Genomic DNA, 27,862 nt, shown 5'->3' on the forward strand with positions numbered 1-27,862 from the left:
GAAATGGAGGCACATCATGTAATAAGCAGTATGTCAGAGTTGAAGTGGCAGAGTTTTTCCTCAGGAGTAAATACAACAGCGATGTGTCTTGTAACTGATGGGCTGTGGGTTCCATGAAATGCAGTACGTAAAGGAATCAGGCTTCCGCAGTCCGTTCGGTGGGGCACTCCTCCGCCCCGGGGGGCAGGGCCGCTGGGCCCCCACAAGCACCACAGGTGTCTCCCCGAGGCTCTGAGTCTACTGCATTCTCGGGTGTCCATCTGGGTGTCCAGATCCCCAGGAGAACTGACAGGACAGCCACTGGAGAGCTCCCCGTGCCTTCACAAGTCTGCCCACATAACCCCAGTCCGGAAGGACCCTACATTCTCCATAGCACAAAATCTCTCTCTTCTAAACGCCCGGTTTCAGAAGCTAGCTCCCCACAAGGCTTTCTCTGCGTTCCCAGCATGATGCATGCACACCTGGCCAGCATGCATTTCATGCTACCGTTTGTCATGAAGTTAGCCTCCTCATGCCTCCCGTTAGCCTCGGAACTCCCTGAGGTCCAAGAGCATCCTTCCTGACCTTCACACTATCCTGAACCCTGAGCAGTGCTTGGTACGTCAAAAGTGTTCAGTGTGTCTGCTGGACTGACCCAAGTGTCTCTCCATCTACAGCTGTTTGCCCAGAGGACCTTCCCGTACCATACAATCAATTCCAAACTAAAATGCCAAAGATCAGAAACACGGAGGGAAAAAAAGTCTAGTAATTGATTTCAGGAAAAAAGTGGACATTCTAAGTCTCTGAAAACATACCTTTAAATTCCTTTACCACGTGCAAGCAAGCCTTTATTAATTCCTCCGCAAACGCTCCTTGCAGGGAATGTCCTGATGACACCTAATTCCTTTTTTTTTTTTAAGATTTTATTTATTTATTTGAGAGAGAGAATGAGAGATAGAGAGCACGAGACGGAAGAGGGTCAGAGGGAGAAGCAGACTCCCCGCTGAGCAGGGAGCCCGATGCGGGACTCGATCCCGGGGCTCCAGGACCATGACCTGAGCCGAAGGCAGTCGCTTAACCAACTGAGCCACCCAGGCGCCCCTGATGACACCTAATTCCTGATAATCTCTGGTCTGACTGTACCTGAGACCCTCCTGCTTCTGCTACAAAAGATTAAGGTCGCGTGAAGGCTTTGGAAGGGCAACCCCTTTGTACCCTGTAACATTTCAGTTACAGATAACCTTCCACGGGCAAAACGAATCCAAACCTTCCCTCTGCCATATAAACCAGAAATGCTTAAATATCACCCAAAAAGGAAATGAAACAATGCACACATGCAACAGAAGATTCCAGGACTCCATCCCCTGGTCTAGAGGACAGAGGTCGTCCCCGGCCAGAGAGCGGGGAAAATCAGCAACCTGTGTAGGGCCTGGAAGTTGGGAGGTGTCAGGCGCCACTGGAGACCCAGACCGTTCGGGCAGAAACCAGGAGAACTGGGGCAGCCCAGCCTTTCTCTCCTCAGAGAGCATGCCTCCCCCAGAGTAGCTTCTAGAATCCGGACCTGAAACCCAAATAGGAGATCTGGAAAGGGCACATCAGAGGTTTAAACGGGGCCCGAACACCCGGAGAATGTGAAGACTCCAGCTCCATCCAGCATCTTGGACCCCAGAGTGCCCTCACCGTGCCTCACAGAGACGACTAACGGCGGAGGGGTCTGCGGTGGGCAGCCAGGACCTGGGAAAATGGAACCAGTGGGCGCGGGTGCAGAGGTGACAGGCTGTGGCCTTTGAACCCTGGGCACGAAGCAGCAGCACAAATCCATCTCAGTGCCTCCTGGTGCCTTTGCCTGTGTTTACCAAGCTCTTACTCTTTGCAAAGCAACAATATCTGGGGAGAGGGGTAAGGCAGGGGTGGTGTTCAGAGAAGCGTATGGGGCTCCCGCCCCGGAACGGTGGGCTCTGGGCAACAGGCTTGGGTGCCTCGCCTCAACTGCCAGTCACATCTTTAGTCTGTCTCTCTTGGGCTCACACCTTTGCTGTATCCCTTCAAAACATACCCTTTCTCCCAAAGAAGGTAGATATTCCCACAGGACAACAACAGCATGCTCCACAGATCTGAGTGTGATCACAGGGGACTGGCTAGGAGGAAAGACTTTGCACTTGAGAAGACCTCTCCGCGCTCAGGATCTCTGGTGTCTCTGCCATCGGAGAGAAGACGCAGACAGCACTGTCTGTCAAGCAGGCCAGGTGCTTCCAAATGATGGAACAACCCTCACCTGCACCATGTGAGTCCCCCACCGGCCAAGGCGCAGGCGTGCGGGCGCTCCGCACCGCCAAGCCGGGCAGCCGTCCCAGATCTGCTGCAGGAAGCTTGTGGAACAATGCAGGGACAAACCCATTTTCACCGGTGATGTAAGGGAATATGCATGTGTATACACTATGTAAATACCCTCTCTGATTTTATTCCTCTTTCTAATATAAGCCTCTATTGGACTAAACAATCCTCATTTAATCACCTTTGCTTTTTTTTTTTTAACGTCATTAACATTTAAGTCCATCAATCTGCTATTGATTTTTCAGCAGCTGACCAGGTTGAAACTGCAGATGCCAGGAGCCAGCCAACTGGAGCAGCTGTGTCCACATGTACCACGTTCCCCACTCAGTGTTCTGGACCACCAGCTCCTGATCTGATCGCCAAGACTCCTTGCGTCTCTTATGGAACCTCCTTCCCTGGAACGCCTCAGACTCCCCACCTCTGTGTCTCCATGGCCTCCCGCTTTACCCTCACCCCACATCTGAACTGTGCCAACTCCAAGCCCCTCCACCTGCCCAATGGGTGCAGTTCCTCTCTGTTCTGAGCCAGATCTGAGACCTCTCACCACCCTCCCCCCACCACGGGCCTCATTTGAACCAGCCTCCCTGCCTCCAGGCTTGCTCCTTCCTCTGTTACCTAGATGTGGCTGACAAATCCACCTTGCTGTAGCACCGTGATCATGTGACTTCCTCCTGCGATACCCCTGAGGACTCCTTAATGTGGGAGGGAGAAGAGTCCAGACTCCTTAGTGTCCTTCAAAGCCAAACAAGCCTGTGAAATCCCCCTGCTCCCTCCTATAACCCCCATGCCCCCCGTACTCACCGAAACCTACCCAGTATAAGTCTGCCACTCAAGCTGTCCCCTCCACCCGCGAGTACCCTCGGCCCCTGGCTCCACACATGCAAACCCTCCAGCCCCACCAAGGTGGGCTGGGTAATGTCTGATCTCCAAAAGCTTTCCCTGGCCACTTTCGATGGAAAAGATCCTTCACTCGTAACTCCTATGACACTTTTTTTTTCTTTACTAGGCACCCCACCCCACCCCCATCTCTTAACACACGGACCTTTCCCTCCTGGGAATTCCCTGCGGGCTGGTCTCTGCCTGACTGCTGCCTGCATCCTCCTCGGGGACCTAGCCCCAAGGCGGGCCGGCGGCACTCCGTGCCCAGCGCCCAGAACTTGATAGCAGTCAGCTTGGGTGTCCCCCCTTCCCATTCTTGGGCACCCCTCAGGGAGTCCTCCTCCCCAGGCAGGGCATTCTCCCCACCTAAAACAGAATTTCCCTGCTCCCATTCCCAAACAGGTACATAGGCCCACTTGTAAGCTAGACACGCGTTCCAAATCGGCCTGGGCGCGCACAGTTGTCACGGACCGCACCCTGCGGTCAGGTCCCGCCGCGGAGACAGAAGGCGCGAGTCGGGCAGGGCCGGGAAGCTCCAGGCCGCCGCGGTGCTGCAGGCTGGGGGCTCGCGCCCACTCGAGATCAGGGCACAGGGCGGCGGCGCGGGGAGAGGGGGGCGCGCCGCGCGGGGGAAGCCGCGAGTTCCACCCTGGGCCACCCTGTTGAATCCCGGCTCCAAACTTTTCCCGGCGCCCGCGCGGCGCCCTCCCGCCACCCCGACCGCTGCCGGAGATGCGGCGGGGGCCGCGACCCGAAGAGGAAGCCGCGCGGGACGGGGAAGCCAACGCTGGGTGTTCTCGGAAGCCCAAGGGGTCGCGGGCCCGCCCTCCGGCTGCGGGGGTCGCGAGGCCCGCGTCCGCCGCCCGCGGGGCCGGGCCGGGTGGAAAGAGGGGAGAAGGCGCCGCCGCGGTGCCGGTGCTGATGCTGCGGCGCTCGGGCCCCCGTGCGCGCCTGCCCCCCAGGTGCGCGCGGGGCCCCGGCCGGGCCTGCGGGCGGGCGCGGCCGCTACTCACCCGGAGGGTTGACCGCCGCCGGGGTTGCCATGTTGCCGGGAGGCCGGGAGGCCGGGCGGGGCGGAGGGCGGCGCGGAGCCGGGGCCCGGAGGGCGGGCGGGCCCAGGCGCCGCCGCCGCCGCCGCCACACAAAGGCCGGCGCGGGCGGGCGCTGCCTCCGCTCCCCCCGCCGCCGCCGCCGCCGCCGCCGCCGCCGCCCCGCCCCCGCCGCCTCCGCTCCCCCCCCCCCCCGCCCCGCCTCCCCGGCCGGCCTTTGTCGCGCGGCGGGGGGCGCGGACCGCCCCTGTCCGCGGGCCGTAGCACCGCGAGACTTGCGCCGCAGGCCGCGGGACCCCCGGGGTGGGGGGGACCGGCGGGGGGCGCCCCGGGCGCAGGGGCTGGGGCCTGCCCCGCGCTGGGGGGAGCGGAGGCGGACCGTCCCGCGCTCGCGCGCCGGGGACTCCGCGCGGAGGCCGGGGGGCCGGGGCGCAGAGCGGGTGGGGGAAGAAGCCCATTAAGATGCAGAGGGAAGCGGTCCTTAGAGGCGCGGGGAACAAAGGCGCCCAGTGCGGCCCACTTAGCATGCCGGGGCCGTGCCGCCTGGCTCCCGGGCCCGACCCGCGGCCAAGGGGTGAGTGCCCGGCGCCCAGAAATTCCCGAGGCGGGGACAGCTTGGGAGCGCGCTCGGTGCACACCCCGGCCCAGGCAGCCGGCCCAGGAACGGGGAATGACTTAGCTCTGACGAGGGCGCTGGGCTCTGCTCTTGTTCTGGCGTGGTGACTGGCCTTGGTTATTACCCAAGGGTGTAGCAAGAGCCTTGTGGACACAACCACACGGAGAATTAAACAGATTTTTAAATGTTTTTATCTGCTTATCCTGATAAGGTTAAGCTGCAGAGAGCTTGGAGGGGCCTCTGTTTTTCCACCAGACCCTGGGATCCCTGTGAAAGCTCATGGCTCTTGGGAAGAAAACCCACCAGGTGTCAAGCTCACACGGATGAATGAATACATCCCCGGTGAGAGCCAAGAAGGGCAAGATGGCCCCTAAATGTAGATGTGTTTGCAAAAACATCAGACTCTCTTAAATCCTTTCAAAGAAGCACTTTGGGGGGGGTAGAAAAACAATGCTCGGGATGTATTTTCAAATAGGCATTGTCTTTGGGAAATATTTGTCACTATTGATCTAATAGGCGCTTAATGATATTCATTTGGTGATCGATTGGGCAGACATTGAATGTCTGCAGTATGCCAACTAGGTGCTGAGTGCACCATGGAAAGGAAACCACGGGGGCCCTGTCCTTCCAGAGCATAGCCTGGAGGTGGGGAGGAGATGAGCCCAAGAAGGTATTTGTGCTCAGGAAGCACACAACTGCTGAGGTGGGTGGGGGTGAATGAATGCAGGCAGAGAGACTGTGGAGTGATTGGGGAAGATGAAAAGTAGGCTTTGAAGAAATGAGCAGGATGTGGACAGGCGGATGGAGAAGACCTTTGAAGTGCAGACTAACGCCTGTGGGCATTTGGCAACGAGATAGGCCAGGCCCAGGGAGATAATGAGAGAAAGGGCAATTTGGATGTCAGCTGGGCACCCCCCAGCGTCCTTGTATCAAGTAGAATGTCCCCGATTCTCCCAACATCAAGCCAAATGAGAACCCAGCTTCTTTTCTACATACCCCAAAAGGCAACACACTCAAATACCCACATGCACTTGATACACAGTATATACTTGACTGAAGATTTCTTAAGGTAAATGCAAGAGGAGGTTCACCTTGTTCACACCACATCAAACAAGGTAAAATCCATCTTGGATGTTCCCTTTTTGGCCCTGCTCCCCACTGACGGTTGTGTCTGGTGGCCCATCTTCATACGGGGCACCCAATGTCACCGCACCCCTGCTGCCACCGAGCTCTGCACCCTCCCACCCTCCACGCCCCTTGGAAGTCAGCAAGCCCTTCTCCTTGTGGGGTTCCCCATCGGCCATGACCTGTGGCTCCCTTTGATATCATCTGTGAACAAATGTATTTGTAATATTCGCCCTGAAAAAGAAAATTGGGGTGAACATAACGCATCACCACATACACACACATTTAACATGTCCATGCATATTTGTTGACAAGTTTTACCTCCTTACTGGGCCCAGCCCTGCTGCCCATTTTGTAAATGTTACTCTGCAGGTATCTTTAATCCTTCTCTTTGCGTTTGTCCTTTGCGATAAAAGACAGGTAGCACGCGGCCAGCTGCTGGGGGTTGGAACACTTCCATAGTCCGCTTCCAGTCTGTCATGCTATTGTTTCCAGTAAGAACATGGGTGAAGTTATCAGAAGGAGACGTTTCACCCTCTCCCCCAGTCCCTGCACGTCTCAGGGTGGGTGATCTCTGCTTTTGCCCAATTCAGCCCTCACCCTGTGCAGATTAGGGACCGGAGAATCCCAAGGTCACACAGCTCGGTAGCCTGGCAAGACTTGGAACCGGGTCACCCACAGTGCTGGGATTTGGCGGCTGGGCAGGGGAGGTGTTGTGAAGGGGTAGAGAAATGGGGGATCTGGGCCCTTACCTTCTGTCTCGTCTCTCTCGCTCTCTCTTCTCTCTTGTTAAATAGGTAAAGACCCAGAAACATCGATTGTGGAGGACAGCCCCCACTCCTAAGTAAACAGTCTGAAATGGAGCGGTTAGTCATTGTTGAATACTGAGTGGCGTTTACACAATACAGTGGTCTCGTGCTAATTATGAGAGCTAGTAGACTGTGACCAGTTAACAGGCTCAGGAATTCCGCTCAACCTTTAAACAACCTAGAACTCTTTTAAATTCCAAAGGAGGCTGTTGAATTGGAAGCTGAGATTTGCATTTTTTAAAAAAAAAAGGAATGAAGGCAGACCCGCTGGGCCCATAGCACGTGATTGTGATCAGTGATTGGGAGCATGCTTCTCCCAGAAACACCCTGGGCCGGCAGCCACAGTGCGGGTGACACTGGCCGGGGGGGGGGGGGGGCGGGGGGGGGGGGGGGGAGTCACGTGGCCGCTGCGTCCCGTCCCATCCCTGTGAGTTCTGACACGAGAGACAGGACTCCCATTGTGCGATGTGTGATGACCCCAGGATTGTTCTCTGCTCTTCCCTTCAAGATAGCAGGAGGCAAGGAATGAAAGCAGGGCCTTCCTCTGAAAAAGAGGGCGTGGAAGGGCAGACAGACAGACAGACAGACAGACGGGGCTGCCGTATCTGCAAGCAGGGGCGTTTCTTCTCTGCTGCACACTGCTCGGCCCCTCTCCCCGTCCCTCACCCCACCTTTCTTCCTAACTTCTTGCTCTTCGCTGGACAGAGCGGTGGTGGAGCCCCCAAGCCAGTGGGCCTCCCCGTTACTCTGAGGCAGGGACTGAGCCCAGAGCTGGATGGGGCCACGGGGTGAGGGGAGCACAGGCTTTGAAGCAAGAGAGTACAGGTGTCCTCTGTCACCAACGCAGACTTCTACCCACCCTGGAGCTTCGTGAGGCCCCTTATGCCTTGCTTTCCCCCACCTGTATGGCAGGTGACACGAACCTCTGGGGAGTGCTAGCGACCATGGACTTGAATGTGGAGATGTTTGTGCTTGGTACCCTTGAGAGGCTTTAGAAGGTGACTCATAGCTCAGCAGAGAAGAAGGGACGTGTGGCCGGACGCCCCAGGCCCCTGAGAGAGAGATAGACAGATGCGGAGAGAGAGATGGAGACAGAGACACGGGAAGGGGCAGAGTCTCTTGTTCTGCCTCAGGGAGAGTGGGCAGAGGAAGAAGGGGAAGGAGCAGGCTGTCAGACCCACGTGCTCTGACTTCCATCTTCTGGCCTGAGTCCCTGGAGTTTCCATCACCTCCAATGAGCTGATGGAAAAGCCAACAGCCGAGGGCTTTCCCCCATTCAGAAGCCCAGGGAGGGAGACCGCACAGGATGGTTCTGCAGGGGTGGAGGGATGCGGCCGGAGAGCTGGGTCTCACATGGCGCTCTTGGCTCCCTGGGGCCTCCGCGTGGAGTGCCGGGGCTGCTTGCATTCCCGCAGGCGACGGGACACGAAGGTACTGAGTCTAGGCTTCCAGCCTCCTGCGTGAGGGGGGCCAGCAGGCCTCAGGGAGCAGGGCTCAACGAACAAGGCTCCAAACCAGGGCCACAGATTTCAGCAGTAATCCAGGCCTCCTAAAGATGCCTTCAGGTTCGGCGGCCAGGTGACAGCCCCAGCCGCTCAGAACGGAGGGGAGCAAGAATCCTAGGGCCCTTGCTCCCCACCAGCTGGACACCACCTGGAAGAGGGGGTGGCATGATAAGGGCCTCGGGAGGACCCTGCATTCCATCTGAAGGAGACCACCGTCTCCAGAAGAGATGCTTTTCCGTGCTCATCGTGAGAGTTGAGTGGGTTCAAAGGAGTCTAGGGTGAGTGGATTTCTGCCCCTGCCGCGTGGTACAAAGGGACGGTCTGAAGTTAGAACATAACAGACACGCACATCTACAGTGAAAATGCCCCATCTGTGAACTCTGAGGGATCAAAACCAAGTAGCGAAGTGTGCACATGCTGCTAGAAACTCAAGAAGAAATGAACAAAATACCCCACGGCCGGGTAGACTTCAGCCAAGCTCTTCCAGCATGTGATAGATCTAATACACAGCAACTCATGATTAACGTGACATGTGCCGATTTGAGGCTTGTGGTTTACTCTCAGCCAGATCGTAGGACCAAAGGGTCAGTTCCACTCGCCCTAAAACAAGTCCTCCCGGCCCCCCAGGGGAGGGCACATGGCTGGGACCCAGTGGGTCTGGAGACAACATTGGACGATAAAGAGACAGGCAGGATCTTCCTCCCTGGAGGTGTCCGTCCCTGGGGAGCTGCTCCCAGGCTAAAAGAACCCAGAGTCCGATGGCCTGGGCTTCTCAGGAATAGGGGCGGCAGGTGCTTGCCCCCATCCTTGGCGGCGTTCTCCGGCTTTCTCAGTCGCCGGCAGCATGCTGGTGGTCTTCCCTCCCGCACAGAGTGGTGTAAACTACACTGTTCTCAGATCGTGGCTTCGGAAGCCAGACGGCCAGTGTGCAAACACTCCACTCACCTGCCCCGTGGCTTACACTCTCTGTGCCTCAGTTTCCTCGTCTATGAAATAGGGATAAAACAGTACTTACCCCAAAGGGGTTTTGTGAGAACTAAGTGAGCTAACATTTGTGAGCAGCTTAGAACTGTATCTCGCATGTGGTTGGCAAAATGTATTTGTTGCTATTACGGCTGTTACCCAAGAAGGTTCAGTAGCCAAGGATGAAATGGGGCACATTTGGGTGGGGGGTGGTAAGGAATTCAAAACCACATTGACTGATAATTTGGAAAATAGCATAAAGATGACTCTGCACATCAAAAGCTATCCCCAGAGAAAAATTCACAGCTGCAAATATTTGATTATTAAACAGGAATAAATGAAAATGAGTGAACCTCATTCAGGTTAAAATGGTGGAGTCCATCAGTAAGGACTTAGCACTTTGAACCTGAGAGCTCCCCAACTCAAATTGGTGCCAATGGAAGAATCCAAAGAGAGAGTGAAGGACCCAAACGTAGTTACACTTCAGGAAAACTGGAACCATGCCTCTGAGCATCACCAGGACTCACTGTGCACATCTCTCTCCTCCTTGCTACTCCCACCTTCCTCCGCGTGGGGAAGACCTTGCTCCTGACAAGTAGAGTTGGCACAATTTCTGGTTCCCATGCATGGAGAGGGGCTCCATTTCTTCCTCCATCACAGAGTTGAAGGCTGGGGCTGCCCTGGCTTCGATGCCTACCCCCGGATCAACCATGTCCATGGATCAGGTGACCATGACTGTCCCCCCTCGGGATAGGAGACCCAGTCTATAAGAGGAAAGCGCCTCCTGGCAGAACCCCGTGGCTCGAAAGAATAGGCACCGTGTCTCCAGAGAAGGATGCAAGGCTCTTTCCACAGTTGGCCTCTAACAACATGGGAAAAAATGATCTGAGATAAATGCAGACACTGATTTAGCAAGAAGTCAGAAATGTTCATAAGAAATAAAAAGAAGCATCTATAAATGACTCCAAGGGCAGAGTCTTTTTGGAAAGGACCTCCGTGTATCCACCTGCCAGCCCCCACCCTCCCCACCAACCACCGTGCGCCGATAAAATCCAGCTCCTTGTCGTTTCCGACGCACAACACACACGGGGATACCGCCTTTCCCCAAGATGCCCTTGTCCCATGGTAACCGTTTATTCCTGATTGCCTCCTCGCTTCCAGTGGAAATTGCATAACTCCCTCCATGAAGGGGCTCCGTGTCCCAGCTTTCCCGTCTGCCACATACCCTACCGTGCTGGGATCCATTCCTTTTGTATGCTCATTTCATTAAGTTGTGAGCTTGGGCCTTCATATTTTTGTCTCTTCCCTGGTACCTAGCTCGTATCCTGAGCCACGGGAAATACTCTAGTATGATGGAGTGAGCGAGGTGGGGAAGTATGGGTGGCGAGGAAGGCGACCGTCTTATCAGACGACAGTGCTCCCGTAACGCACCACGCCTCCGGTCCGCGTCCTCCGCGGTAGGATGCCCAGTGAGTGCTGCTGAGCTTCCCAGCACATGCCTTACAACGCATCCTGGCTGGGCTCTTTTTTTTTTTTTTTTTCTTGCCAAAATTCTAATCATTTTATATTAAAAGCTGCATCAGTTACTCTTGGAGAACAAGAGGGAAAGGAGCATGAAAAAAGGATACTCCGAGCTCGGCGCCCTACCCGGGGTGAGTCTTCATGCTCCCCAAGTGGGTGAGAAGGAGCTCAGGGGCTCCATTTCCAGCAGCAACCGTAACCCCTGCTTCTCGACGCTCAGCTCTTTCAGAACTTCTAGTCGCCTTGACACCACGATTTCGCAGGCTCGGGCATTTTTGATTTGGCCTCCTTCGTGATGAAATGCCACATGTGTGAATTTATTCAGGTATCCATAGGTAGCCACTTTCCTGTTTGTAGTAATCCTTTTGGAAAGCACCCTCACAGGTGACAATTTTTCTTCGCCAGCATAATGAGATCATCTGAACGTTTTAGCGGGTAATTCTAATTCTTTGAGCTTATGTTATTTATAAGGAGGTCGTTATTGCTTAAAAATGCCAGGTGAATTAATGGAGTTAATGATTAATCTCTCTCTCCAAGCAATCTTCAACATTCTGTTGGCGTCCACACCGGTTACTCAGAGACAACACGCCCAGACCAAGTTCATTATCCAGACAACTGGTCTGCGACTGCTCAGTCATTAGCATGCATATTACCACAAATAGGGGACAGGAGACAATGACTCCCTCCCTGTAGGTCACACTGACAGAGGGAAATCAGCACGTTTCTGTTTAAGAACACTTATTTTGAGCACCCGGAGTCTAACTCCTTGAGGGGTAAGATTTTGGTCTTCTGCATATCTACCTTTTTTAAACACAGTCTTGGGATTTTAGAATTGAATTTTAAAAAACTGTCTCGTACATAAGTTAGAGGCAAACCTTAGAAACTCTCCAGTTGTCCCTGCTTGCTGTGTCCGAAAGGGGCCTAAAGGTTAGAGACGCACCAGCTCTGGACTGCGTTAGCATCCGGGACGAGGTGGGGGTTGCAGGGAAGGCAGGTCAATCACTGTTGCTTCACTGTTGTGTCTCAAAGGGTGACATGGACACCCACCTCTCCCCATTAGCAGGAAGTCTAGTCTTTCACAAGGTTTTCTGCCTCCCAGGTGTCTCCTGGGGGTTCTCAAGGGATCCGAATTTCCCACAGGTCTTTCTTGGGGCCTCACCACTCCAGTTGGCCACCTCCCCGCAACATCTGCCCCAGACCTCTCTCCTGGCTGGCACCTGTCTCTTCTAGTGATCCTGTTAGATTTCTACTCTGCTGGGCTCTGTTGCCCACACCAGGGCTGCCATCCTGGGTCAGCCACAGGGCAGGCCTCTGCTCTCCTCATCTACGAAGGGCAGTTCCTGCTTCTTCTCAGCACCTGTGAATGGGGCCAGAACCCGCACGTGTCTCCAGCTGCTGGCCCAGGTACAGACGGACCCCAGAAGCTGACCATCCTGTGTGCTGCTCATCTGCCTCTTGCACTGAAAACCCACTTGCCATCAGCTGAACACCGAGCCAAACCAAAGACCAGGGGTGTGTTGGGGCCCCCGGACTGCCTGCCCCCACGCACACCCCCCCACCCCAAGTGCTGTAGCCTCCCCTGCTTCTTAAAGTCCAGAGCCCTGATTTCTTTCTGCTCCCAGAGAGAGGGGAAATCCCTCCCTTCACCAACTGGTTTAAGGTCACCAGCTCCCCGAGAAGACGGAAGGGGGGGCCTGCATTTCCTTCTGACCAACCAGGCGGTAGGTTCCTCTTCCTGCCCCTGTGGTCTCAACAAGATGATGGTGAGGCTGGTAGTGGTAAGTTTCCCTACGCGTGGGCTTCTCGATCTTACATATGATTATAAAGAAAATTCCCCGTGATAGAGAAAAAGCAATGCAGGATTGTGGGGTGGTGGCCAGGGTGGGGCTGGGGTCTCCTCATTCCCCCGTCACTGGTAAGCTGTAACTTACTGCATCACTGAGGAAAAATGAGCAAGAAAAAGCTTAGGAGAAAGCACAGATCTTCACATGCACTTTATTTCATCCCGCAAGCTTCTAAAATTGTGATTTTTTTTTAAGATTTTATTTATTTATTCATGAGAGACAGAGGGAGAGAGAGAGAGAGAGAGAAGCAGAGGGAGAAGCAGGCTCCCAAGGGGCAGGGAGCCCGATGTGGGACTCGATCCCAGGACCTCGGGATCATGACCTGAGCCGAAGGCAGACGCTTAACCATCTGAGCCACCCAGGCGCCCTAAAATTGTGATTTTAAACAGAATGTTTGTTGACCAAATCAGCTTTGGCTTTATAATCCTTGAAGGGAAAAGTTATAGTATTAAAAGTAATAATAATCCCAATATTTGCTGTGCGAACCATCTGCTTTTGCCCCTGTACAGTCCCCCAGAACCTACTTTGTTCACACACCTCACAAGGATTTGCTCAGGTGGGGAGCCAGCCCACCGGACATCAGCATCCTGGCTGGTGGTGACACATCCCAGACACTGTTAATAGAAGGTGTCCTGAAACCCTCGCTTTCTCTTTTTCCCTGGGAATGGGTGTGTTCCTCGTTGGGAGATTCCCTTGTTACTCTCTCAGTGCCCACAGAGAAGCGCCCTTCACTGGGTTGGCACGGGTGTTTCTGAGCGACAGAAAATTAAAGTCAGGATCCTGGGGTGAGACTGAGCTCAGGACTAAACTTGGAGGTGGGAAACCAACATGAAACTGTTAAAATTGTCCAAGGCAGATGTTGACTTGAAAGCTCTTTCTTCATTCACAAACAGAAAGAACAGGAATAGAGAATCTAAGTAACACCTACTGAAGATAAATATATATTAAAGAAGGAGGAGGAGGAAGAGAAGTTACAACTAACAATTAAAACAGAAAACCAAACAAAAAACGAATATAGTCAAAACTCCTTTCTTGACAGGAGGCCATGATCTATGAGGAGCCATGTCAAGGAACATGCAAAAAGCAAAGTGTGTCCAGGACTCCAGTGGAACCTGTCCACGTGGCTGGTTCCTCCCCGTGGCGGGGGATGCATTTGTCTGTGGTGACTCAGTGATGCTGGCCACGGGGCCACCTGTCTCAGCTCCCCGCACTGCACACACACAACACACCTTCCCTGGCAGCCCGCAGGGTATAATCTGGTTCCCTAAGGAGGTCTGCTGTAAGGAGGTCATGAGCTGGTCAGCCCACAGGAACAACGCTGATGTGCTTTCTATTTTTGTTCTCCGTTAAACATAAATTGGCATTTGGTCAGTTCAGTCTGTCCCTCAAGGTCTGATAAGTTTGTTGAGTTAAAAAAAAAAAACAAACAAACGTTCCAGATCATGGACAATGGTCATGCCCTAAGCTGATGCTGAGAATCTCCTGGCCACCCTGGAGGGCATTTTGGTCTTACTGGTTTCCAATTTTAATCAATACAATCTAAATAACAACTATATCACATCTGTATTTATGTGAATATGTAGGCTTGCATCTATATACATATACTGTATCTCTATAAAGTGCCTAAAAGATATATTTTATTTAACCCTTTGTAACTTTTTTAAAGATTTCATTTATTTAATTTGAAAGACAGTGCGAGCAGGGGGAGGAGCAGAGGGAGAGGGACAAGCAGACTCTGCGCTGAGCACGGAGCCCAACTCGGGGTTCAATCCCACGACCCTGAGATCAGGACCTGATCTGAAATCGAAAGTGAGACGCTTAACCAACTGGGCCACCCAGGCGTCCCACCCTTTGTAATTCTTTAATTCACTTATTCTCATTCTCATTTTATGATTCTGGTGACTGATATTCAGAGAGGTTGAGTGACTTGCCCAAGGTCACACAGCTAATGAGTTCCAGAGCTAAATATATGAACCCAGACTGGGCTGACTCCAAAGTTTTGGCTCACTCAATCTCCCAAGTTTTAATTAAAGTCAGCCCCACTGATAGATGTATCTCATTTTAACATGCACGCTTGAAATGTAGCTTCCAGGGTCAACTTCGTGCAGTTACTTGAAATAAGATGTAGGAGGCTGTAAGCTGTGCAAACGAGTGGAGTGAGCAGGTCGGTGCCCCTCAGGTGGCAGGAGCCTTCAGGCTTCCCACTCCGAGGCCTGGTCACGTGGTCTCACTGGCCACTAAGTCGGCGCATCCTATGATGGGTGGGTTGTCCCTGGTGCGGTTGATGATTTCTGTTGTACAGATTGGACCCCCAGCTGTGCTGGATGTTCTAAGGAAGTCAGAAGCGAACTGACCTAACTTCTCTAAGGTGCAAAGTTGTGTCCCCTGAGGTCTGTGATTCGACTTTGTGTTTGTAGCATCAGCTGCAGGATGAGGAGGTCTTCAGTTCGTAGTGGATGAGCCCCCAAATACAGTGATGCAGGGATGGGGGGGAGCAGCTGGAATGTAGAATCCTATGTCCTTTTTAGTTCATTTTAAGTGGTTTATTTTCCCAAATTTTTGTACTCTTTTATTTCAAAATAATTTCAGACTCCCAATAAAGTTGTAAAAATATTAGAAAGAACGATCATACACACCTCACCCCAATTGTTAACATTTTGCAACACTTACTTTATTGCTTTCTCTCCATCTATCTTCATGTTATCTTTTTCTGAACATTTGAGAATAACTGGAGACATTATAGCCCTTTCTGCCACACACTTCAGTGTGCATTCCCTAAGAACAAGGGCTCACTCTTACATAACCACATTATCATTATTACAATCAAGAAATAATGAAAAAAAGAAATTATCAGGATGCCATATAATTATCTAAGCTACAAATATTATTCATTTTCCCCAATTATCCCAAAAATGTTCTTTATGGAAAAAAGGAATTCTGGTTCCCAGAGATCTGATCCATAATTATACATTGTCATGTCTCTGGAGGCTCCTTTAATCTAGAAATGTTTCTACTTTTCTCCTTAGTCGACTTTACTTTTTAGAACAGCTTAAGGGTCACAGGAAAATCCCTATATGCCCCTTGCACCCACACGCACAATCTCCGCTTGCACCAGAGTGGGACATTTGTTCCATCGATGAATTGATGACATTGACACATTATAATCACCCCAAGTCCAGAGTTTACATTAGGGTTCACTTTTAGTGTTGTACATTCTATGGGTTTAATGACAAATGTTTAATGTATCTAGCATGGTATACAAATCATTTCACTGCCCTAAAAATCCTCTGTTGTCCACCTGTTCGTCTCTGCTATAAACATCCACGGGCAGGTTTTATGTGGACACAGGTTTTTGACTCCTTCGGGTAAATTACCAAGGAGCACGATTGCCGATCCCATGGTAAGAACATGTTTAGTTTTGTAATAAACCACCAAACTGTCTTCCAAAGTGGCTGCATCATGTTGCATTCCCACCAGCATCAAATAAGGGTCCCTGTCACCCCAAATCTCACCAGCATTCGGTTTTGTCATTGTTTTAGGTTCTCACTGTTCTAACAGGTGTGTAATGGTGAAATGTTTCTACCACCATTTTTGGAACAGTAAAAATCCTCGTCCGTGGACCCGATCTCTGGGCTTGTGGCTTCAATGATGATTTTGTCATTATGGAGTTGTGTTCTGATCTCACAGCTGGTGGCGTGACCTTAACTAACCACAAATAACGTCATTAGCTGAATCATTAGTCCAAGTCGGGGCCCAGGGCACCTAAATTACCTACATAATTTAGCATAACTTTGGAAGCCTGGGTAAAATGTATTACCTTAATTATTTGATGATCTACATGTATAGAACCATCACAAGATTAGAGTAGCATTATGATAGCTGTCTATCATGTATTGAACAGTAAGGCACCATTCCAAGATTCCATTGCTCTTTTTTCCAGAACAGCCTGGAGAGGAAAGTGCTAGCTCGGTACTTCATGGATTCTGGATCGCACTTCTCAAAACAGGGTTTGCCTTACAGTCACTGGGGTTCACAATCATTGTCACATTGACGCCATGCGAAACTTGGGACAAAAAAGCCTTTTGTTGATCCTTTCTAGTAAGAGCCAGAAAGTACAGAATCAAGACTTGCAGACTGTCCTGAAGACAACAGTGAACACTCTTGTAAGAAATACTCCGTTTTCCCAGCCTTGATGGCCCAGAGGATGATACCATAAGGAAACACATGGGCATTGACAAATCTAAGTTGAAAATGACTCAGAAGAAGGGCTCTGAACGCTACCAACTTTTAGGACAAGATGAACTAATGTGTGCATTTACGAGTGATAAACGAATGCAAATCAATACCATGGTGAGATACTACCTCACACCAGTCAGAATGGCTAAAGTCAACAACACAAGAAACAACAGATGTTGGCAGGGACGCGGAGAAATGGGAGCCCTCCTACACTGTTGGTGGGAATGCAAGCTGGTGCAACCCCTCTGGAAAACAGTATGGAGGTTCCTCAAACAGTTGAAGATAGAGCTACCATACGATCCAGCAATTGCACTACTGGGTATTTACCACAAAGATACAAATGTAGGCATCCGAAGGGGTACGTGCACCCCAATGTTTATAGCAGCAATGTCCACAATAGCCAAACTGTGGAAAGAGCCAAGATGTCCATCGACAGATGACTGGATAAAGAAGCAGTGGTATATATACACAATGGAATATTATGCAGCCATCAAAAGGAATGAGATCTTGCCATTTGCAACGACGTGGATGGAACTGGAGGGTGTTATGCTGAGTGAAATAAGTCCATCAGAGAAAGACATGTATCACATGACCTCACTGATATGAGGAATTCTTAATCTCAGGAAAGAAACTGAGTGTTACTGGAGTGGTTGGGGGTGGGAGGGATGGGGTGGCTGGGTGATAGACATTGGGGAGGGTATGTGCTATGGCGAGCGCTGTGAATTGTGCAAGACTGTTGAATCACTGATCTGTACTTCTGAAACAAATAATGCAACATACGTTAAGAAAAAAGAAAAAGAAGAAGATAGCAGGAGGGGAAGAATGAAGGGGAGTAAGTCGGAGGGGGAGACGAACCATGAGAGACGATGGACTCTGAGAAACAAACTGAGGGTTCTAGAGGGGGGGGTGGGGGGATGGGTTAGCTTGGTGACGGGTATTAAAGAGGGCACATTCTGTGTGGAGCACTGGGTGCTATGCACAAACAATGAATCATGGAACACTACATCAAAAACTAATGATGTAATGTATGGTGATTAACATAACAATAAAAAATTTTTTAAAAAAAGTAGTCTTTGCTCTCCCCCCAAACACCGAGAGCCAATATGACCGGCCGGGCACCCTGCCCCATGTGAATACTCCTTTATTTGCTTCTGATGCCTCATGAATACGCTCAGTTGTTCACATTAAATTGTATCTAAGCCCGCTCAACCCACAGGGTAACGTTTCCTGCTCTCACAGGGCACTTTCCCTCTTTATCCCAGAACACATTCAAGGAAAACATAGTTCCAGTACTACTTTCTTATTTTGCTGAAAGCAGAATGTACAACAAAGGGCCTGAAACTTAATTAGCACGTTAACATAATCACATCAAGGATAGACATAGCACTTGACAATAGGAAATTGGATAAATCAATGCAAATGGTTTCAGCCCCATGCTGTATGATTAGACCCCCCCCACAAAAAAAACCTGGCTTAAATGCTGTCAGACGCATTTACTGTAGTTGTTTCTAATTTATGAGGTTGGAATTGTTGACACCAAAGAGTGCTTAAATTTATCTTCGCATTTAACTGAGTCAAAAGTTTAAGCACGCATATTTTCCTCCTCACAGGCTCCTTTTTGACCTTCTGTGCTAAATGTAGATGCTCTTTTGCTTTCAACACGTCTGCCAAAGTTGTAATGCTGCTCTGATAAGTTTTGCAAACGAAAACGGGTAGCCCTGCCGATGTCAAGGGCTCGGGATCCAAAAGGCATAAAGTGGGCAAAGACGGAGCCAGAGCAAGAGCAGGATGGCCACCCAGGGCCAAAGTGCCGCGGTCCAGGGAAGACGGACCCGGGGAAGGGGCCCCCCAGAGCTCCGCATAACCTGCCGCTTCAGGGGATCACACCCATCGCAGACGCAGAACTTCGGGATGCGCTCATTCCCAGAGTTTGTTCCGAACTGTCTCTCTCTGTTCATTCCTGGTGCCCCCCCCGCCGCCCCCATCTTGTTTTTGGGATCTGAGGCGGCTGTGTGATTACCCCCGAGACTTCCCTTCACCCTTCGGGTTTGGGCTTCCTTCCAATTCCTAGAGGTTGAAGCATTCCTACAATACCCCCTGTACTTCCGTGTCTCCTGTGCCTTCCTGACCGGCAGTCACACCTTGTCCAGGATGCCCCGCTGCACTTTGTCTACACCGCTCCTTCCATGCTGGTTACGTTTTAACATTTCCACTGCAGTCCGTGCAACATGTATGTCTTTCGCGGGACGGTCAGCTTCCTCGTGGCAAAGGCTGCATCCCGTTGATGTCCCAGCCTCGCGGTTACCCAATGACTCCCCTTCCCCGAGAACGCCGCTCACCCGCTGAGGGCCCTGCACCTGCCCTGTCATTCTAGGAGCTCAGCTAGGTTGCTACCGTGGTTTCCATTTAGGCAAGACCCTTAACTGCTGTGGGGCAGCTATCTCCTGCCCACGCCTGGGAAGGTGGACGCTGGAGTTGGTAATCTCCGTCCGCCCACCCAGGTACTGATGCACGCATGCACTCAACAGTCGCCCGGAGGTGCTGGCACTGGCCAAGTGTTCTGTGCATAGGAATGACAAAAGTCAGTCCCCGCCCCTGATCCTAAATAGCTTCTGCCCTTGAGGGGGAAACAGTGACACAAGGCACGTGTGAGCAAGCGCCAGCTGAACTCAGAAGAGTGAGCCACTTGCCTCCCCGTGCTAGCCAGGGGAGCTGCCCTTGAAATTACACCACTTACTCCTTGCAGGTAACCCCGCCAGTTACGAGTCTCTCCATTATCCAGAGAAGGAAATACAAGCTCAGGGAGGCAGAATGACCCTTCTGAAGACAGACAGCCTTTAAAGAGCAGGGCCAGGCGTGGGCCCAGGCTTTCCGGAGCTAATCGCAGTTCCCTGTTCCCTGTGCCACTGGGGCCTTTGCCTGCTGCGCCGTGGTCTGCGGCATTAATATCAATAGACGGTCAAGGAGACCGTGCCCAGCCTTTCATTTCTGTTGGAGCATCTCTTAGAAGAACAGCACTGCGTTTCTTAGGAAAGCAGCAGTCCACTTTCTGAGAAATACAAACAGAGGATGAGACTTCTTTTTCCAAATTAAATCCACATTTTATAAAAAGTCATCATAACACACTTCCTCCCCTGACACGCTTCCACCCAGGGATAGCCTGGCGCTCATTCCCCAGGCCTGGCTTCTCTGTGAAGCCACGGGCTACCTTCTGCCTGTATTTTTCTGTGATGAGCCCGGTTTCCAAGACCCAGGGAAACTTTCCACTACACGGTGGCACTCCTGAATGGTACAATTGCATGTTCGATCAAATGTATGAGAGATTTTGTTCTGTGAGAACTTTTTTTTTTTAAGATTTTATTTATTTATTTGCCAGAGAGAGAGAGAGAGCACAAGCAGGGGGAGCGGCAGAGGCTGATGGGAGCGGTGCCTCGCAGCTACTCACCCCGGCCTTGGTGAAGAGTTTATGTGATGAGGGGCGCCTGCCTGGCTCAGCCGGTAGAGCACACGATTCTTGATCTTGGCGTTGTGGGTTCAAGCCCCACGTTGGGTGTGGAGACGACTTAAGAATAAAAGTCTTAAAAAATACATAAATAAAAGTTTCTGTGACTAACGTGTTGATAGTAAGAGGCCCTGGCTAGATCACGGGGACCCTAAAGGAAATAGCACAGCTGTTCACTGGCCTAGGTGTGCGAAGGGCACGAGTGGAGAAAGCCTGCCTGTGAATTCCAGCTTGAACCTTGGACCAGCCGGGTTATCTTGGGCCCGCAAAGTCGACAGGCTCACAGAAGTCCTGGGAATTTCCCAGTGGGCTCACAGGATCCAGTCCGAGTAGAGTCCGGCTCGCACCTGCTCAGCACCCCGGCCTGCAGACTGCGTACGTCCTCCCTGCCAGTCCTGTTCTCCTGTTCTCCTCTCTTCCGTCAATCCCTCGTTCCTTTCTTACGGATTTGTTGAGATGGCCCAGATTTGACCCTCCATGTCTCTGCTCTGCCCCTTGCCCCAGCCTCCCCTAATACTGGTGTCCTTCGGGTCTCAGTGCTTGGTGTGGCCTGAGCTGGACTCTCCCGGTCTCTGTTTGCCGGCATCTTTGTAAAGCCTTGGCCGCCCTCGGTTTCTCCCGACCCACCGGCTTCCCTGCTTCTTCCTGCGCAGACACTTCACTCGGGCGTCCCTCGGCCGCGGCCGAACGAGGGAATCGGGCTCGGCAAGCAATGAGTGAAATCAGAACCCTTCAGGCGTCGGGTTTTTGAGACTCTCGTCCTTATTGTTTCCAGAATGAAAGAATAGATAGCGATCCACGGGGCACCGAGAAGAGGCCGAGGACTTGGCACAAAGAGCAACGGGGCCAGAGTGATCCCCAAACCCAAGGGGCAGGGTGGAGGGGAGGACACAGCGTATGCTTCTGTGTCACGGAGAAAAGCTGCCAAAATGTGATTAAGCTTTTTGAGTGAGAACTTAATAAAAATGCCTTTGCTGTTGGTCTCCATGGCTGTGGGATGAATGGAGCGAATACATTTCCAGGACACACAAAAGGCAGCCTGGGAGCTGGGCAGCGTGGAGGCCGTATTCCTCCTACTATTTGCTCCTGCGACCATCGACCCGCAGACCCCGGCCAGAGTGAGCGTTGGCTTTCCGGGTCCTGAGCAGGTGTGAACTTCTTCCCGAACGAGGAAGAGACCTGATCTTGAGGAAGACTGGATTCCCGACAAGCCAGCTCACTGCTGCTTCTGGGAAAGCTGGCCTGGAGGACGGGACAGAGACTGTCCTAGCTCCTAGCTCTCAGGAAGCCCTTCTCGTTCTACAGGTCCACTTCTTCTCTTGGCCGCGCCGGGGTGGGCAGGAGCCGTCCATGCCCCGTGGCAGAGGAAGACACGACAGAAGTGGTAGAACCCGTGGCGGGCGAGGTGGCCACGTGGCCCAGGAGACAGGCTGAGTCTGAATGCAAGTTCCACCTGGGACTCAGGTCCCGGGGCCAAATGTGGAGCCCGATGCAGAGCTTGAACTCACGACCCTGAGATCAAGAGTCAGACATGTAACCGACTGAGCCATCCAGGCGCCCCAGTAGATACTACTTTAAAGAAAGTTTGATTCACAATGGCAAACTCACTTTGGATGTAAATAAAGATGTTTAAGACCTTTTAGAAAAGTATTTAAATCTTTCTTGGAAAATATAAGGATATCCTTAGTAAGTGGAGAATTAGATCATATTCTTGAATGGAAAAATTTCAGTTATTTAGAGATGACAATTTTTCCAAAATCAATCTACAAATTCAATGCTGTGTCAACCTGAATCCCCGCAGAACTCTCTGGGGAACCTAAAAAGCTGACTCCTGAATATTTGTGAAAAAAACAAAGGACCAAAAGAAGCCAGAAAAATTTTACCAAACACAAACAAACAAACCCCAAAAAATCCAAGATGTTTTGATTTGCCCAAACTAGAAGTCGAAACCGTTTAAAGCTGTAATAATTAAGAAATAAGACTGGCAGGGGAATAGATAAACGAGTTAAACAGAGAGAAAGCTGACACTTGTAGGTTAGAAAAATCTAATATGTGGTACAGGTGTTGTTACAAGGTGGGGGGGGATTAGATGAGGATTGATGGATTGATGGTGGGGTTACTGGTTAATCCATCATCTTTCCCATCTCATTCTGTACTCAAAGATCACATCTGGGTGGATTGAAAACCTAATAATATGAAAAGCAAGCAAAAAGTAATTTAGACATAAATACAGAAGAATATATTTGCATCCTAACAAAGGCAAAGGGTTTTTTTTTAGAAGACCAAAAAGTATAAACCAGAAAGGAAAAGTCTGATAAATTTGATTGTATTAAAACTTTAGCCCCATCACAGTCCCTCAGGAGCAGAAAAAGATATCCTGAATGCCATGAGTAAATGTTCCTATCTGTGTAACTAACAGAGAATGAGTAGCAAGAATCTATGAAAGCGTTCTTACTCATCAATCAGATTAAAAACATCAATCCAATAAAAAAATTGAGTAAATAGTATAAGAAGCATTTTATGGAAGAAAAATGAGTCCCATAAACATGAAAATCTTCTGAACATCTCTAATAATCAGGGACATTATATATTTTTAAAATATTATGTTACTGTTTTATACCTATCATGTTAAAAACATTTTAAAGATTGACAAACCCAGTCCTTAGGTGAAAGTACAAATTAGTAAGACCACTCGAAGACCGTCTGGTGATATATGTACGAGGGTAACAGCAGGGATAAGTGATGGGTAAACCTGTCTTTTTCAAAACGGGAAAGAGCCACAGAGAATGCAGGAGCTTTCTTGGGCAAAGGGGTTTTAGGCGGGAAAAGGGAACTGGAAGTAGGGAACTGTAATACCTTTAGACAATCCACACCTCCTCCCTGGAAGGATTCTCCTCCCCAAGTGACACAGAAGTGCAGAGCTCCGCACACGTGCTGGACACATTTTGTTTATTGGGTCAGAATGTGTCATTCTGGCTGATCCGTATGTTCTCCCTGGCGTCCTCACTTCTATTCATGTCTGTCTGTCTGTCTGTCTGTGTCTGAGGCACAGGACCAGAGTCAGACTTTGAACCTTGGTGTATCACTGAACTAGTACTATAACTTTGTCATCTCATGGTCATTCCACCTCTCACGGAGAGCCTCGGACCTGACGGGGCATGGAAAAGGAACAGCAAGACAAGAAGAGAGAAGAGAGCTATAAACAGAAAGGTAGTGAACGTGAGACTGGGGAATCCAAAGATAAATGCACTTCCCAGATGTTCACCTTGTAGAAAGAAATGTGTGTCTCTTTCTTTCTTGCTTGCTTGCTTGCGTGCTTGCGTGCTTGCTTTCTTGCTTTCTTGCTTTCTTTTTCTTTCTTGCTTTTTTAAAGATTTTATTTATCTATTTGACAGAGAGAGACACAACGAGAGAGAGAACACAAGCAGGGGGAGTGGCAGAGGGAGAAGCAGGCTTCCCGAGGAGCAGGGAGCCCGATACGGGGCCCAATCCCAGGACCCCGGGACCATGACCTGAGCCGAAGGCAGACGCTCAGCGACTGAGCCACCCAGGCGCCCCAAGAAATGTGTGTTTCTAATCATAAACAGAATTATTTTGTTTATTCACTTATCCTCGTTATTTAAATTAAATCTATTTCTTTGAATACATAATCCATTTACATGATTCAGGTTCAAAGAGCTTAAATTCTAGGGTAGAATGTCCTCCTGACTCCACTCTTAGCTTCTCCATCAGTCTGGGTCCTTCAGAGGAGCGTAACCAGTAGGACACAGGGGGAGATGTATTGGAAGGAGCTCGCTCACATAGTCGTGGAGCTGAGACGTCCCAGCCCGCAAGCCAGAGTCCCAGGAGGGCCGTTGGTGTGGCTCCAGGCCAAGTCCGAGGGCCTGAGAGGCAGGGAGCCGAGCGTAGGTGTCAGGCCTGAGTCTGGAATCTGAGGTAGGAGCAGACCAGTGTCCCAGCTGGAAGACAGGCGGGCAGAGAGGGGGCATTCTCTCCTTCTCAGCCTTTTGTTTGCTTCAGGCCTTTAGCGGTTTGGCTGAGGGCCACCCAGGGGGAGGAGGCCAACCGGCTTTCCAGGTTGACCCATTCAGAGGTTACTGTCATCTGGAAACGCCCCTTCCAGACACACCCAGATAGTGTGGAACCCCACATCTGGATACCTGACGTCCCAGTCAAGTGGACACGTAAGATTAACCACTGAGCTCCCAGTCCATCCCCTGAGGAAATCAAGGACAGATGTTCCAAGGAAATACACAAATTCCTCCTTAGGCCCCTTCTTTGCCCCATGGCATCACCATACACAGGGTTCTACGCCGAGCTTTCCTCACTTAGCAAAATAACATGGAGATATTTCCACATAAGCACATGAGGACACCCTCGCTCCCTTTTATGGCTGCGTTGCACTCCACTCGTCCCGTCAATACCGTGTGTTACCAACCTTTTTGGCCTCTGCCAGCCAGCCAGGAGAGCCTCTCTCTCTTTGCATTTCTGTTATTATGGGTGAGGCCGAGCTCCTACGGAGCCGTTTGCACCTCCTTTTTCGTAAATGGTTTCTATCTTTTGCCCATTTATTAAAACTTACTTTTTACTTTATTGAAGGGACACATGCACTCAGTTTGAAAACTCAACTAAGTCTACAAAGCTTGCTAAGGAAAACAGAAGTTCCCATCCCCACGTGAGTTTCCCCACTCCTTGGCACCAACTACTCCCAACACCTTTCTAGGCTTCTCTCCTTGTCTAACTCTGTCTCAAAATCACTGGAGCAGCCCGCTGAAGCGAAGATAATGTTTCAACACGTGGTGCTGGAAAGACGAGACATCCACATGCAAAAAAGTGAATCCCAACACAGACCTCACACCCTTCACAGAAATTACAAAATGGATTACACACCCAAATGTAAAACACAAACTATGAAAGTCTCAGAAGGCAATGTAAGACAAAAGTCAGATAATCTTGGATGTGGTCATAACTTTCAGATACAACACCAAAGACACAATCTATGAAAGAAATAATATGCTGGGCTTCGTTCAAATAAAAATTCATTAAAATAAAAACTTCTCTGTGAAAGACAATGTCAAGAGAATGAGAAGAAAAAGCCACAGACTGGGAGAAAGTATCTGCAAGAGACACATCTAATAAAGGACTGTTATTCAAACTATACAAAGAGCTCTGAAAATGCAATAAGAGAACAAACAGCTCAATTAAAAATGGGCCAAAGACCTTAGCAGACACCTCATCAAAGAAGATATTACAGATCCAAAATAACCATATGAAAAGATGTTCCATGTAGTATGTCATCAAGGAAATGCAAATTAAAAGAACATTGAGATGTGGATGGAACTAGAAGGTACGATGCTAAGTGAAGTAAGTCAGTCAGAGAAAGGCAAATACCATATGATTTTACTCATATGTGGAATTTAAGAAACAAAACAGATGAACATATAGGGGAAGGGAAGGAAAATTAAAATAAGATGAAAACAGGGAGGCAAACTGGAAGAGACTCTTAATCATGGGAAACAAACTGAGGGTCGCTGGAGGGGAGGAGGTGGGGGGATGGGGTAACTGGGTGACGGACATTAAGGAGGGCGCGTGATGTAAGGAGCACCGGGTGTTATATGCAACTGATGAATCACTGAACTCTACCTCTGAAACCAGTAATACAGTATGTGTTAATTAAATCGAATTTAAGTAAAAGATTTAAAAACAACAACAACAACATTGAGATACTACTACACCATATTGGAATGGCCAAAATCCAGAACACTGACAACACCAAGCGCTGGTAAGGATGGGGAGCCATAGGAACGTTCATTCAGTAGTGGGGTGGCAAAATGGTGTGGCCACTTTAGGGGACAGCTTGGCATTTCTCGCAGATCTAAAGTATTCTTACTAGCAACCGCACTCCTTGCTCTTTACTCAAAGGAATGGAAAACTATACCCACAGCAGGTGCATTCATACTCAGCAAAACTTGGAAGCAAACAAGATGTCCTTCAGTAAGGGAATGGATCATTAAATTGCGGCGCATCCAGACAATAGAATATTACTCAACACTCGAAGCCATGAAGGAATCTTAAAAACCTATCAGTACGTGGAAGAACACATACCTAAAAGGCCACATACTGCATGACTCCAACGATAGGACATTCTGGGAATGGAAATGGCAAACTATGAAGACAATCAAATGATCAGTGGTTGCAGGGGTAGGGAGGGGACACGAGCAACAGGCAGAGCACAGAGGATGTTTCGGGGAGTGAAACACTCGGTATGATACCATAATGATGGATACACGTCATTACATATTTTTCCATATTTTTCCAAACCCACAGAATGTACAACCCCAAAGGGAACTAAAATGTAAATTGTGCTCTTTGGGTAATTATGGTGCATCAGTGCAGATGCCTCAGTTTTAACGGATGTCCCACTCTGGTAGATGACACAGCACCCGCTTGGAGCAGCAGGGAGGGACGCTGTTACTGAGGGGTTCTCTCACTCAGAAGCCCCTTGGCACTGGGATGGAGCCCTGGAGAAGAGTCTGGAAGGCGACTGACTGTGAGCCGCAAGGTCATCGCTTGCTGTAACTGTTTTTACCTCTGGCTCCCACGGACGGAGTCTGTGTTCCCCGAATGCTGCAGGGTCAGCGGCACAGGGCCATGCCTTGCTGTGGGGAGCGCAGGGCTGCCCCTCGGGGAGGTCCCCGAGCGGACTACTTCCCGGGACTCGTGGGGGGCAGTGCGCAGGCCGCCCTCACCCTGCCCTGCCCGCTGCCACACGTCCTTCAGAGCCCCAGCCGGCCTTCCACTGCTCTTTGCATCCTGCCCCGCAGACTAGGACACAATTAAACATTCCGTTTCCATCGTCTTACACCTTGTGCGCCGCCTGAAGGGACTTTCTGTGGGGCCCACTGCACACGCGCTGGAAGAGAATGTATTAAATCGCAATTGCCTGGGACTCCTTCCCATAGTTGTCCTCCTTCTTACCTCGTTTCCAGGAGGTCCTGGGGCCCAACAAGGTGGATGCTGCTGGAAGAGCCTGGCTCTTTGGGTCTGTTCTAGAGCCTCACTCCTCAAAGTGCCCACTCCCAGTGACCTGGGGGCGCAGGGTCCAGACGTGGGGGAGCAGGGCAGGCCCCCTTCCTGCCAGCGCCCTGGAGCAGGACCGGGCACCTCGGACAAAGCCCGTCAGGGGGCTCCCAGCTCTCGGCGCAGGGAGCTCAGGCCCGGTGGGGGGCGGAGGCCACTCAACCACCCCTCCCGGACTGGCGCTCGGCTCCAGGGCTGGCTGACCAACCCGCAGCGGAGGTCCCCGGGACAGGCCCCATCAGAGGCCTCCTGCCTGCAGGTGTAACGGCCCGGGCGGCAGCCGGCTCAGCCCCGCGCTCGGCGCTCCCAGCCCGGCCCCCAAGCCCCGGAGGCCTCCCCCCGAGCTCGCACCTGCCTCCCCCATCCCTGCCCGCCTGCAGGAGCCGCTGGGCCAGCAGGTGGCAGGTCGGGGCCTGGGCT

General features: G+C 51.0%; 1 protein-coding gene across 4 annotated transcripts in view; it reads right to left on the bottom strand.

Annotated features, from left to right (window-relative positions):
• Positions 1-27,640, bottom strand: part of ARNT2 (aryl hydrocarbon receptor nuclear translocator 2) — a 193,190-nt gene extending 165,550 nt beyond the window's left edge. Inside the window, exon 1 of one of the 4 annotated variants that reach the window (XM_035727987.1) lies at positions 27,341-27,640. Coding sequence is in view for 3 of the 4 variants with exons in the window: in XM_027570451.2 (XP_027426252.1) it covers positions 4,206-4,236 (31 nt within the window). In the remaining variant the exon portion in view is untranslated. Of the gene's footprint in view, positions 1-4,205; positions 4,358-27,340 lie in introns of those variants that run through there. The other 3 variants (XM_027570451.2, XM_035727983.1, XM_035727981.1) reach the window with 3 other exon arrangements.
• Between the last annotated feature and the right edge of the window lie 222 nt (positions 27,641-27,862).

Source organism: Zalophus californianus, chromosome 6, assembly GCF_009762305.2.
Source record: "Zalophus californianus isolate mZalCal1 chromosome 6, mZalCal1.pri.v2, whole genome shotgun sequence".
NCBI lineage: Eukaryota > Metazoa > Chordata > Mammalia > Carnivora > Otariidae > Zalophus > Zalophus californianus.